Source organism: Pan troglodytes, chromosome 19 (assembly GCF_028858775.2).
Source record: "Pan troglodytes isolate AG18354 chromosome 19, NHGRI_mPanTro3-v2.0_pri, whole genome shotgun sequence".
In the NCBI taxonomy this organism is placed as follows: domain Eukaryota; kingdom Metazoa; phylum Chordata; class Mammalia; order Primates; family Hominidae; genus Pan; species Pan troglodytes.
Genome location: NC_072417.2, coordinates 13,504,838 through 13,519,115, shown reverse-complemented (window position 1 = coordinate 13,519,115; position 14,278 = coordinate 13,504,838). Strand labels below are relative to the sequence as shown.

General features: G+C 50.9%; 1 protein-coding gene across 13 annotated transcripts in view; it reads right to left on the bottom strand.

The window, feature by feature from the left end:
• RAP1GAP2 (RAP1 GTPase activating protein 2) overlaps positions 1-14,278 on the bottom strand; it is a 287,489-nt gene that overhangs the window by 13,815 nt on the left and 259,396 nt on the right. For all 13 annotated transcript variants that reach the window (XM_016931197.4, XM_054669907.2, XM_016931192.4 and 10 more), the window contains 2 exons: positions 4,999-5,136; positions 2,617-2,735 (listed from right to left, as the gene is read on the bottom strand). In XM_016931197.4, coding sequence (XP_016786686.3) covers positions 2,617-2,735; positions 4,999-5,136 — 257 coding nt within the window. The remainder of the gene's footprint in view (positions 1-2,616; positions 2,736-4,998; positions 5,137-14,278) is intronic.

Here is a 14,278-nt window from a genome sequence, read left to right as displayed (position 1 = left end):
GAGAGTTACAGGCCAGTACTCCTGATAAACACAGATGCAAAAATCCTCAACAAAATATTATCAAACAGAATTCAACAATGCATCAAAAAGATCATTCACCATGATCAATTCACCATGGGATTTGTTCCAGGGATGCAAGGATGGTTCAACATCCACAAATCAACAAATGTGATACATCACATTAACCATACAGAACAAAAACCACATGATCATTTCATTTTCAACAAAGGTGCCAAGAATATACATTCTTCAGTAAGTGGTGCTGGTAAAACTGGACAACCATATGCAGAAGAATAAAACCAGACCCTTCTCTCTCACCATACATAAAAATCAAATCAAAATGGATTAAATCTAAGGCATGAAACAAAGAAACTCCTAAAAGAAAACACTGGGGAAATGCTTTAGGACGTTGGTCTGTCTGGGCAAAAACTTTTTAGATGAGACCTCAAAAGCACAGACAACAAAAGCAAAAATAGACAAATGGGATTACATCGAGTTAAAAAGCTTCTGCACAGCAAAGGAAACAATCAACCAAGTAAAGAGCCAATCTGCAGAATGGGAGGAAATATTTGCAAACTATCCATCCAACAAGGATTAATAACCTGAATATATGAGGAACTCAAAAAAATCAATAGCAAAAACACAAATAATGTGATTTTTTTAAGGGCAAGAAACATGAACAGAAATTTCTGAAAAGAAGACATACAAATAGCAAACAAGTATATCAAAAAACATTCAACATCATTAATTATCAAGGAAATGTAAATGTAAACTTTTTTTCACAGACAACCGTTCTCAACTCTCTTGGGTATATACCGAGGAGCGGAATTGCTTGGTAATATGGTAACTCTATGTTTAACCTTCTAAGGAACTGCCATACTGTTTTCCAAAGTAGTTGCACTATTTTACATTCCCACCAGCAATGAACAAGGGTTCCCATTTCTCCATATCCTGACATCTGTTATTATTTGTCTTTAATAATTTGGAGTCTGTGACATCTGCCCCCACCACAGGAACCACAATAAGCTATCATCTCACCCCAGTTAAAATGGCTTTTATCAAAAAGACAGGCAATCGAGAATGCTGGTGAGGATGCAGAGAAAGGGAAATGCTCCCAGTGTTGGTGGGAATGTAAATTAGCATAGCCACTACAGACAACAGTATGGAGGTTCCTCAAAACACTAAAACTAGAGCTACCATATGATCTAGCAATCTCCCTGCAGGGTAAATATATCCAAAAGAAAGGAAATCAGTATATGGAAGAGGTCTGCACTCCCATGTTTATTGCAGCACTACTCACAATAGCCATGGTACAGAACCCACCTGAGTGTCCATCAACAGATAAGCGGATAAGGAAAATGTTTTTTAAATACACAATGGATATTATTCACCCATGGAAAAGAATGTAATCCTGTCATTTGCAGCAACATGGGTGGAATTGGAGGTCATTATGTTAAGTGAAAGCCAGACATGAAAAGACAAATACTGTGGCCGGGTGCGGTGGCTCACGCCTGTAATCCCAACACTTTGGGAGGCCAAGGCGGGTGGATCACTTGAGGTCAGGAGTTCGAGACTAGCCTGGCCAACGTGGCAAAACCCCGTCTCTACCAAAATTACAAAAATTAGCCGGTGTGGTGGCATGCACCTGTAGTCCCAGCTACTCAGGGAGGCTGAGACAGGAGAACTGCTTGAACCCCGGAGGCAGAGGTTGCAGTGAGCCGAGATGGCGCCACTGCATTCCAGCCTGGGCAACAGAGACTCTGTCTCAAAAAAAAAAAAAAGACAAATGTCGCATGTTCTCATTCATATGTGGGAGCTAAAAAAGTGAATCTCGTGGAGATAGAAAGTTGACTGGTGTCACCAGAGGCTGGGAAGGGGCGGGGGAGGGCAGGATGAAGGGAGGTTGGTTAATGGGTACAAAAATACAGTTAGATAGAAGAAATAAGATCTAGTGTGCAATAGTACAATACAGTGACTATAGTTGATAATAATGTATTACATAGCTCAAAATAGCTAGAAAAGAATTCGAATGTTCCTAACTCAAAAGATCAATGTTTGAGGTGATGAATATTTCTCTTACCTTGATTTGATCATTATGCATTTTATCAAAATATCACATGTACCCCAAAAATATGTACAAGTACTGTGTGTTCATTTTTTTAAAAGAATCAGAAAGACAATTACCAAGAACAGGTTCAATGTAATGTAATATATGAGTTGCTTAAAAAGAAAAAAGCATAGAACCTTTTAGAAGCCCAGAGGAAGGTGCAACTAACTCTGCCTGGCAGAATCAGGGAAGGCTCCCATAAGACAGGCCATTTGAGTGAGCGTTGAAAAAGGAGGCAAAGAAACAAGAATCCAAGCAATGTTTCTAGCCTGGGTCAAAATGCGGCAAGAGTAACTCTGGAAGGTCCCAGGCAGAGACTGGCCAAGTCCGCCTCTTTGGATAAAGAGCTGAGTGAGTGACAGGGGACACACAGGTGCCTGAAGGCAGGGCCATCTCCTAAAGCTGAGCAAAGCTCCTCCCTGCAAGGTAGGGCACTGAACAGCTGTAGCAGTGGAGGGGGTTGACAGACCCCGCAAGTCAGGCTGGGGTAGGGGTTTCCCAACAGTTACCATCGTGCCCGGCTGTCGCCCTGGCCTTCTGAGCCCGTGTGCAGGCGGGGGAAGAGCCCCGAGCGTCGCTTGATGGGACTCCGTGACTGGTTCTTCACCGTTGCCGCCACCACTGGAGGCTGCCGATGAAATTGCCAAAATGAGTGCTCCCGGCCCAAACACCGATCTCCTATCCCCTCATCCTCCTCCCTGGTCTACAAATGGCTCCTGGTGTGGAAGAGACCCCAGAAAATAGCAAGACAGCTAGGAAGGTTGAGATCTATGTAACTGAAGCTGAGACCTGGAGACTCAGGCCAGTCACAGCCTCCTTCCCTGTGTTAAGCCAAACCTTGTGGTCCCAGGTCATGATCCACCAAAGACCACAATTGTTGGAGGAACACAGGGCCAGGCCCACCATATTGAGAAGGTCAGAACAATTCCGGGGGACACAGGCTGAGAGGCACAGAGCCAGGGAGGCCCTGGAGGGACCTGGTTCAACCTCTCACTTTACCGGCAAGGAAGCTGAAGACCAAAGGTCTTCCAGCAAATCACTGGCAGGGTGAGGACTCCTGACTCTCCTTCATTCCTCGCAAACAAATGGAGCCACGCAGGTGTTCCAATAACAAGACGGGCTGAGAGCCGCAGAGCCAGGGCCACAGGCACCAATGGGCGGTTGGGGGCAGCCAAGACGCCTTCTGCTTTGGAAAGCTGCCTGGCCTCACAGTGGACAATGAGTGGTGGGGGTTTGAGGAGGGCAGATGGGAACCTGGAACCAACCTCTAGAGGCCACCAAGCCTCCAACTCAGGCCCCAGCTCCTGCCAAGCACATGTTACGGAACCTCAGGAGAGCAATGAGACCCGACCTGAGTCTCCTCATCCACAGGATGGAGATGAGGCCCTGCTCTGCTCACGCCATGCACCTTCGGGGGGAGCAAGATAATAGCTAGGAAAATATTTAGTCAATTAAATTAATTATGCGAGGCCATTTATAATACTCATAATTAGTTCCATGGTGAGTATGTTCTGCTATTTTGAAGGAAAAGAAAGGAAAATCCTAGTCTATACAAATCCAAAGCCACTTTGCTTTAGTTACTTAGATTTGGAGACAGGGTCTCACTCTGACATCCAGGCTGGAGTGCAGTGGCCCAATTACAGCTCGCTAGAGCCTCAACCTCCCCAGGCACAGGTGATCCTCCCACCTCAGCCTCCCAAGCAGCTAAGACTACTGGTGCGTGCCACCATGCTCAGCTAATTTTTGCATTTTTTTGTAGAGATGGGGTCTCACTTTGTTCCCCAAGCTGGTCTCGAATTCCTGGACTCAAGGGATCCGCCCTCCTCAGCCACCATGCCCGGCCCAGTTTGCTTTATGAAAGGCCCAACTACATGATTCCCTCCCCTTCCCAGCCCCTGGTACGAGTCAATCAGGCCCAAACTCACAGGCCTGCAGGACCCTTCCCTTGGGAACTGTACACATGGTGATGAACAGCACAGACTTTGGATCCAGCAGAATCGCATTCAAATTCAGTTGATTTTGTGTTTTGTTTTTTTGAGACAGTCTCGCTGCCACCCAGGCTGGAGTGCGGTGGCATGATCTCGGCTCACTGCAAGTTCCACCTCCCAGGTTCAAGCAATTCTCTGCCTCAGCCTCCCGAGTAGCTGGGATGACAGGCACCCGCCACCACGCCCAGCTAATTTTTGTATTTTTAGTAGAGACGGGGTTTCACCAAGTTGGCCAGGCTGGTCTTGAACTCCTGACCTTGTGGTCCACCTACCTCAGCCTCCCAAAGTGCTGGGATTACAGGCGTGAGCCACCGCGCCTGGCCTCAAATCCCAGCTCTTAAGCTCAGCTGAGTGGCCTCTAGCAAGTTACTGAACCCCAGTGGGCCCCCTTTCCTCAAATGGGAACAGGAGACACATCAGCACCCGCCTCAGGCAGCTGCTATGGGATGCGGGTGAGATTGTGTCTACAGGTTTCTCAGCTCAGTGCCTGGTACACAGTAAGCTGGGGTGGCTACTGCTGCCATTAATAATAACAAAGCAAGGACACCCCTCTCACAGTCATGGGTCCGAGCCCCCGAGCAGCAAAACACACCCCAGGACCATACTGCAGGGCTGGCCCCGAGGAGGAGGTCTAGCTGTCAAGGAAACTCAAGAGAACAGGACAGGAGGGCTTCTAGCACCATCTGGGTCAACCCTGGGTGCTGTCTAGGATGGAGGCTCCAAAGGACCGTTTTCAGAGGTCAGGGGTCAGGGTCACCCCCAAGCAGCCTCAGTTTCCCACCATCATCCAGCTTGCCCTGATCAAGTCGCCTGCCCAAGCCTGGGTGGGGGCACTCTTCCTCCATAGGTCTGGGGGGGCCTCCCTGGGACCCACTTGCCGCCCTGGGGCCTGCCAGCACTCACCGAGAAGGTGGTCTTGGTGACCTCCATGCTGTTGTGGGAGATGCCCCCGCTGAGGCTGCCAGGGATGCCCCCACCGTGCGACTTCTTCTGGCCGCCCACCACGGTCTCCATGGAGTGGCTGCGTACGCGGATGGCCCTCTACGGGGAGAGAACAAGGGCCTGAGAATCAGCACCCGGGCTCTCCGGATGACTCTGCCCTCCTCGTGGGCTCTGTAGACACAGCCCTCAGCACACGTATGCGCACACACATACACACACACACACACACACACACGGTCACAGAGGCTCATACTAGTTACTCCAGCTTACAGAGGATGTTTCCATATTCTGCCCCACACTCTGGGCATGGGTGGAGGCAAGGCACAGCCCCGGCTGGAGGGAATCTGAGGGGTCAGTGCCCCAGCTCCCCTGCACGGTGGACAAAGGTTATTATCCTCATCTTACAGGTAAGGAAAATGAGGCTTGGAGCTTGCCAAACCTGTACAACACTGACCTAGTTACTAACCTCTCTAAGCGACAGCTTCCTCATCTGTAAAATGGGAATTCTATGTTTCACACCCAGCATCGTGGTGGGGATTCAACACACTCAGGTGTCTGACCACAAGTTGACTCTTTTCCAGAAAACTGAGCCTCCATCTGTAATAAACACTGGATTGTATCCCAAAGTGTGCTCTGTGCAACTTGGAATATGCTGGCCATGGGTGAAAGTGTGTGAGGGTCTCTTACTCATCTGTGCATCAAGCCATGCACTGAGCCGCCCCTCCCACTTGCAGGGGCTTCAGATCCGCCTTTGTTACGGCCCCTGGTCTGATGGAGGCGCTGAAAGAGATGCACCCTCAGCCTGGCAGAAGTGCAGGGTCTCGGGGGGCACGGAGCTGCTCAGGCCACCCAGGAGCAAGGGGCACACTGGCAAATGGTGAAGTACCCAGGAGAGGACCACCAGGGAGGTCAAGGCTTTGTCAAAGTACATGTGAGAGTGAGAACAGCTAAAAACCAAGATTACTGAGCCACGGGAGGGATGGACCCGGGAAGGCACAACCACCCTCAGAGTGCTGTGTTGAAGCAGAGCTCGGCTCCACCTCAGGGGGGATTTCCTGACAAAAGAAGTCCCAGGAGACTCTGGCTGCCCCCTGGATGATGCTCTCTCTGGCTCCAAAGGCCTTCAAAGATGGTGTGAGAATTCTAGGAAGAGAAGGTTCTCTCCAGTAACCCTTTGATCACTCAATCAGTCACTGGATCTGGCCGGGCAGGAATGCAACTCAGCAGTCAAAAGCACGGAGGCTTTAGGGTTTCACTGCCAGGATTTGTATCTGGGCTTCTGGGCCCTCTACTCCAGCACGCATTAGCTGAGTAACCCCGGGCAGGTGACCCAGCTTCTCTGAGACTTGGAGTGAAAGAGATGTTGGTGTCTACACCACAGAGTAGTTGTGAGAATACACACAGGGCTCTGAGGAGAGAGCCCGGCACATCCTAATGATCCGATAAGTGTGGCTACTCTTACGGTTAATAACAAGCACCTGTTGCAGGCTTCTCACATGCCTAGCACTGTGCCAGGAAGTGGGAGACCCGCAGCAGGAAAGTCGAGACGTGTAGGACATGGCCTCTGCCTCCGAGGAATGCCCAAGACATATTCCTCACATTGGGCAATGCTGAAAGACCCAGAGCCTGTGGGGTGCTCCCTCTGGATTAATCAGTTGTCCAGGCTTCTGCAAGGGCAAAGACTCCTGGACACGAATATTATCTGTTGTTCACATACAAGTATCAACACCTCTGCTCCCTGAGCTCCCCACTGGCAGAGCCAGGTTCTAGCCAAACGTGTCCTCCTCCTCCATGGGATGCAGGATTAAGTCATGATCTGCCTAAGGCAGTTGGTTAGCCTATCCTCTTGCCAGTGGCAGAGGAGGGCATATCCACTGGGTGCATTGGGGAAAGGTTTTCTCAATGATTCCCAGAAAAGATTTAACATGTCAGCAGTGTTTTGTCAGCAGACAAAACCATGACAATGATCTTAAGGTCACGAGGGGCCAAGCCTGAGGGACAAAGCTGACAAGCTAGGGAGGGCAGAGGGGAAAGACGAAAGGAATCTTGACGCTGACTGAGCCACGAGTCACCCAGCCCTCCTTGGACACCAGCTCATGAATTTTCCTTATCGTAGTGTGAGCTAGTCGAGGGAGGCTGCTCTCAGAACTCCAGCTTCAGAAAGCTGATGCAGAAGGACTAAGGTGTGGGCCCCGCTCGCCTTCCCCTTTGGATTCACACCTGTGCACACCTGTACAACTGTGTTGGCTCACACACCCCATGTGTAACCTACAGATGGTCTCATGTGGACAACCTCCCTTCCCCTTTTGAGCCATCTTTTTTTTTTTTTTTCTGAGACAGAGTCTAGCTCTGTCACCCAGGCTGGAGTACAGCGTGTGGCACGATCTCAGCTCACAGCATCCTCCGCTTCCCAGGTTCAAGAGATTCTCCTGCCTCAGCCTCCCGAGTAGCTGGGACTACAGGCGCCCGCAACCATGCCTGGCTAATTTTTGTATTTTTAGTAGAGATGGCGGTTCACTGTGTTGGCCAGGTTGGTCTTGAACTCCTGACCTCGTGATCCACCTGCCTCAGCCTCCCAAAGTGCTGGGATTACAAGCGTGAGCCACCACGCCCAGCCTTGAGTCATCTTAGGAAGAGCTGGGTCTACAGCAAAGTGGTCCCAAGAAAACGGCAGGACTGCTGCTCCTGACCCAAACAACAGGTCTCCCTGGGCTCTCTGGACGTCAGGATTTCTCCAAGCTTGGGAAGGGCAAAGAACCCCATCCTGCCTGCTTTTCTTTCCTGACAAGGGATGCAGACTCAGGAGGGCCATTTGTAAACCGGACAGCCCCCTAGATGAGCTACTGACAGTGAGGTGTGTAGCCCACCAGCTTCATACCCCTGATTTGATCGGCCGTCTCTTATCTGAGTCAAAGATGCCCCTGGAGGGACATCTTCTCTCACTCCCTCTCTAGACCACAGAACAGGGTCACCTAGCAACAGTTTTCCTACCGCATGGTTAAAACAGTCAGCGCGTTCTATTTACCCCATCACGCAAGCATCATAAAGCCATGTACCCTTTGAACAACTGAGGGCAGGACATGGGTGGTGGCACACTGAGGTGTCCCTGGAGGAGCGGCGAGCTTCCTTTTTTAAAATAAATAAATAAAGAGAGACAGGTTCTTCCTGTGTTGCCCAGGCTGGTCTCAAACTCCTGGGCTCCAGTAAGCCTCCTGCTTTGGCCTCCCAAAGTGAGCCACCAAGCCTGGCCGCAGCCAGGTTCCGTGAATGAGTTAAGTGCTCCATAAATCTCAGCATCTCGGCCAGGGGCGATGGCTCACGCCTGTAATCCCAGCACTCTGGGAAGCGGAGGCACGTGGATCACCTGAGGTCAGGAGTTCGAGACCAACCTGGCCAACATGGTGAAACCCCATCTCTAATTTTTGTAAAAAATACAAAAATTAGCCAGGCATGGTGGTGTGTGCCTATAATCCCAGCTACTCAGCAGGCTGAGGCAGAAGAATTGCTTGAACCCAGGAGGCTGGGGTTACAGTGAGCCGAGATCGCACCACTGCATTCCAGCCTGGGTGACAGAACGAGACTGTCTCAAAAAAAAAAAAAAAAAATCAGCATCTTTACATTCTCTTGGTGCCCTTGTGCGTTGACAACACCATCATCAATCATGACATTCCAAACTAATCATTTATATTCTGCAATCCAGTCAAGCACCACACAATGACACTGCAGTCAACAGACTGCATAGATGACACTGGTCCTATTAAGATTCTAATACTATATTTTTACTGTACCTTTTCCATATTTAGATGTTTAGATACACAAATGCCTGTCTTTGTGTTACAATTACCTACAATATTCAGTAAAGGAACCTGCTGCACAGCTTTGTAGCCTGGCAGCCACGGGCTCTATAGCCGACGTGTGTCCTAGGCTCGACCATCCAGGTCTGTGCTGGCAGCCACGGGATCTATAGCCGACGTGTGTCCTAGGCTCGACCATCCAGGTCTGTGCTGGCAGCCACGGGCTCTATAGCCGATGTGTGTCCTAGGCTAGACCATCCGGGTCTGTGCTGGCAGCCACGGGCTCTATAGCCGACGTGTGTCCTAGGCTAGACCATCCGGGTCTGTGCTGGCAGCCACGCGCTCTATAGCCGACGTGTGTCCTAGGCTAGACCATCCGGGTCTGTGCTGGCAGCCACGGGCTCTATAGCCGACGTGTGTCCTAGGCTAGACCATCCGGGTCTGTGCTGGCAGCCACGCGCTCTATAGCCGACGTGTGTCCTAGGCTAGACCATCCGGGTCTGTGCTGGCAGCCACGGGCTCTATAGCCGACGTGTGTCCTAGGCTAGACCATCCGGGTCTGTGCTGGCAGCCACGCGCTCTATAGCCGACATGTGTAGTAAGCTAGACCATCCAGGTCTGTGCTGGCAGCCACGGGCTCTATAGCCGACGTGTGTCCTAGGCTAGACCATCCAGCTCTGTGCTGGCAGCCACAGGCTCTATAACCGACGTGTGTCGTAGGACGTATTCCCGTCATTTCTCAGGACGTATTTCCCGTCGTTGAGTGACACGTGATTGTATTCCTCCCTGTCTCTTTCCCAGAAAGGATTCCATGTGGGAAATAGTAACTCCTGTGTAACAGTATCTGGTCTCATGAGCTTCACATACAAGATCTATTGAATTTCTACAATTCTGAGATGCAGAGAGGACAGGCATTGGACAGAAAAAGTTCTGAAGGGTAAATCATTGCCCAAGCCCACATAGCAGGTAAGAGATAGAGCCAGGATCCAAACCCAGAACCCTGGGCTCCAGATAAAAGGGTCCCTGTATATTAAAAACTGGTCCAGGTTGAAAATACAATTCAACTGGTGGATGACTGAAGGATGATTAGAAACCACGAATTTTCAAGGCTCCCACCAAAAAAAAAAAAAGAAAAGAAAAGAAAAGAAAAACTCAGAGGCTGGTGTCAGGGAGGACACTGGCTCCTCAATTAGTCCTGGTGCAGCCGCCAGAGGCAGCGAGGTAAGTGTGAGGAGACGGCAGGCTGGGTAAGTGTGAGGAGTCGGCACCGGGTCTTCTGTCCCTCTAGCGGGGCAAATGTAAGAGAGATGCCAACTCTGCTCCAAGAGACCGTGACTCCGACCCAGGAGTGGAGCAGGGCCAAGCACAAGGCCTGAGCTCTCTCGTGGACCCCCAAAACAGCGAGGCCATCCTGACATCACAACTCCCCATCAGGAGGAAAAGGAGGGGGCAAAGACGCCAAAGACCAAGGATTCTTGGCGGAGCCCTGCTGTGCTCCACCTGCCATCACTGGCACTGCTAGGGGGACCGGCTTACAGGTACCTCCCTGCAGGTACTGTGGGGCCACAAAGACTGCCAGGGATAGCTGTGGCCCCTCCTGCCACTAGGGGTCAGGTCAGACCAAGGCATGAACTATCACAGTCCCTCAAAGGCTGGGAGAAATGAACGTGGCAACTCCCAGCTTGCCACGGTCCCGGGTCCATCACAGCCAGCCCGGCAGCCTTCTCCTCCCCGGTCCTCTGCTCCACCTCTGTGCAATGAGGTCAGTGGAGGGCTGGGTGAGCTCAGCATTTCTCAAAATGTGGCCTGCAATGTGCTCTACGTCCATCTGACGTCGGTACAGCAAGTATCATCACTTTTCATTGCATTACGGACCAATAACAACCTCATCAACAGCTGGCGGTGACTGAGAATGGCACTGGAAAATGGTCTAGAGATCATCATCGTTCAAACATAACGTACAGCTCCTTCATCGTGAAAGCTGTTCTCGCAAGACTCCCGAGAATCTGCTCACAGACCCCCAACCCCAGTGGCCCCATGGGCTGCGTTTGCAGTGCTGACTTCAGGCCTTACCTATTTACCCTACAGGAACATCTCTTAATTTGGAGTGATCACTGCAAACTTTAGGTTTGTTTTTTTTTTTTGTTTTTTTTTTTTTTTTTTGAGACAGAGTCTGGATCTGTTGTGCAGTGGCGCAATCTCAGCACACTGCAACCTCCACCTCCCAGGTTCAAGCAATTCTCCTGCCCCAGCCTCCCACGTAGCTGGGATTACAGGTGTGCACCACCACGCCCATCTGATTTTTGTATTTTTAGTAGAGACAGGGTTTCACCATGTTGGCCAGGCTGGTCTCGAACTCGTGACCTCAGGTGATCCACCTGCCTCGGCCTCCCAAAGTGCTGGGATTACAGACGTGAGCCACCGCGCCCGGCCAAACATTTAGTCTTTATAATTGGAAGGTTTTTTTTTTTTAGGTCTAAGTGAAAATGCAAACTTTAGAAGTGTTTGTAGAACCAGCAGATTCCTGAGACTATCTCCAAGCAGTTCAGCTTGAAAAGTAGGTCTAGATGTCCAAAAGCCAACTGTTCTGTGTCTCATGGGAGAAACGCTTCCATTACAGCTGGGAGGACAGAAGCGAGCTGTGAGGAACTGCTCCAAGTGGGGTGAGGTGCCAGGCGGCACAGCACAGGGCAATGGCGGGCCTGCTGCTCAGGAGAAAGACCAAGGGTCAGTGCTGACGTGGGGGAGCAGCAGCCTCACCAGGGGCAAGGATGGATGGCTGAGATGGCTTTCAGCCCTGGGGATTCTCAGTTATGTTCCCATCAGCCTGGGAGATGAGAACTTTGACAGGAAGGAGGCCGGGCGCAGTGCCTCACGCCTGTAATCCCAGCACTTTGGGAGGCCGAGATGGGTGGATCACTTGATGTCAGCAGTTCAAGACCAGCCTGACCAAGATGGTGTCTCTACTAAAAATACAAAAAATTTAGCCAGGCATGGTGGCGAGCACCTGTAATCCTAGCTACTTGGGAGGCTGAGGCAGGAGAATCGCTTGAGCCCAGGAGGCAGAGGTTGCAGTGAGCCGAGATCGCACCATTGCACTCTAGCCTGGGCCTGGGCAACAAGAGCAAAACTCCATCTCAAAAAAAAAAAACAAAAAACTTTGACAGGAAGAGATAAAGGCCTGTAACTTTTCTTTCTGGAACATTTCAGGTATCACTTGTTTCAAGAGCGATCCCAGGAAGGTGTGGGTGAACTCCCTAGGCAACGTCCTGTTGACACAGCAGCACCGCCCAAGGTGCCCAGGAAAAAAAAATAGCAAAACTAGAGATGGTTTCCTGAGCTGGGCCAGACACACAGGCCTGGCCACAGGCATGGCCTAAACACCAGAATCCACCCCAGGCCCCAGGGCTCCATTCGGCTGAGCCTGGCCTGTCCTCAGCTCAGGCCTCCACGCTTGGGAGATGTGAGGGCAATGACAAAAGGGACAGGGAACAGGAGCTCGTGCTCCCCAGGTGGGAGGGAAAAAAGCTGGTCACAAATGGCTGGGCGCGGTGGCTCACACCTGTAATCCCAGCACTTTGTGAGGCTGAGGTGGGCGGATCACCTGAGGTCAGGAGTTCGAGACCAGCCTGGCCAACATGGTGAAACCTCGTCTCTACTAAAAATACAAAAAGTTAGCCGGGCGTGGTGGCAGGCACCTATAATTCTAGCTACTCAGGAGGCTGAGGTAGGATAATCACTTGAACCCGGGAGGCAGAGGTTGCAGTGAGCCAAGATTGCACCACTGCACTCCAGCCTGGGTGACAAAGCAAGACCCTGCCTCAAAAAAAATTAAAACATATAAAAATTAAAAAAAAATCTGGTCACAACCGTCAGGGCCCTGAAGCTTACTCCGTGTGACTGCCACAGTCTCTCCCATGCCCCACGGTGCTACCTCAGGTAGGTGTGAGAGCAGAATCTGGAAGCAGGCCTGTCTTCAACCTACAGTTGCAGGGTTTTAGTGTTGAAAAGAATTCCCTGGATCACTGGATCAAAGATGAGTCGTGATAAAGTCTTAAAGTGTTTCCTCTCTTGTAAGCCCCTCTAGGAATACGTCAGACCCCCTCGAGTCAAGCACAGATCAACTGCGACTCCTGCCAGAGGCGGGGGACTGGACAGAGCGGCCTCAGGCCACTCTCCTTATACCTGCCACCCGTATTTAGCTGCTGGACCACCTCCTCCATTGGGCACCATGGGCAGAGTGTCCACAGCCTATAAGCATCTCCAGGATATAGAAATACTTGAAACCTGAAAAACCAATTAACTCCAAAATACTACAAGAAACCTGCAAAACTCAAAACAAGTGCTTCATTAAATGTCTGCAAAATACAACATTATGTTGGCTCCCCAACTGCAGCTCAACTTTTCTTTTCTTTTCTTTTTTTTTTTTTTGAGACAGAGTCTCGCCCTGTCTCCAGGCTGAAGTGCAGTGGCGCGATCTCGGCTCACTGCAACCTCCGCCTCCCGGGTTCACGTGATTCTCCTGCCTCAGCCTCCTGAGTAGCTAGAATTATAGGTGCCCGCCACCACGCCCGGCTAACTTTTTGTATTTTTAGTGGAGACGAGGTTTCACCATGTTGGCCAGGATGGTCTCGATCTCCTGACCTCGTGATCCGCCTGCCTCGGCCTCCCAAAGTGCCGGGATTACAGGCGTGAGGCACGGCACCTGGCCTCACCTCTTATAGTTCTGCATAAATTACATTTACTGAGGGATGCAGAATGTTTTGATACGTGGGCTATGGAGTGTGGTGGAGCCTCTGGAAGGAAGTCTAGAGCCTGTGGAAGGCTTAATGTGGTGCCCCCCTTCCTGCCTCCCCCAGACCCAAGCCCGTTTTCCCGTTTACCGCATCTCACACTCTCCATTCTCTCGCTGGGTTGTCTGACCTGGCGCCCTCTCTCCTCCCGTTCCTCTTCTTCCGCATCCCTCTTCCGTCTTGATCTCCCAATTTCTCCTATTTCACCCGGGCTCCCACTGTCCATCAGCACTGAAACAGGTGCCCCAGGAATCACCCACCAGCCTGGACAAGGAGCTCAGCTCCTTTTCCCAACCCCAAGAGGCATCTTGGCAGCTGGCCCCAACTAGGGTAGGAAGAGCTGTGCCCTGCTCTCTGCGGTCCAGCCGGGCAGTGGGGGACTGACCCCAGGCCTGCCCGGGCCCAGGCTAGTGTAGGTGGAATCTTAACAAAGTCAGAAAGTGGGAGGTGGTGTCGCATAGCCGTTAAAAGCACAGGATTTGGAATTCGGCGGACCTGGATTCAACTCCACCTGCTCCCACAAATGATTCTGTCTCTTTGAGGCTTGGTTTCCTCCCATACAATACTATGCCCATCATTATTAAAACTGAGTATGAACTATTATACCAAAATTATTACACCCCAAATAATAGCCTTCCTCACAGGGCACTGAGG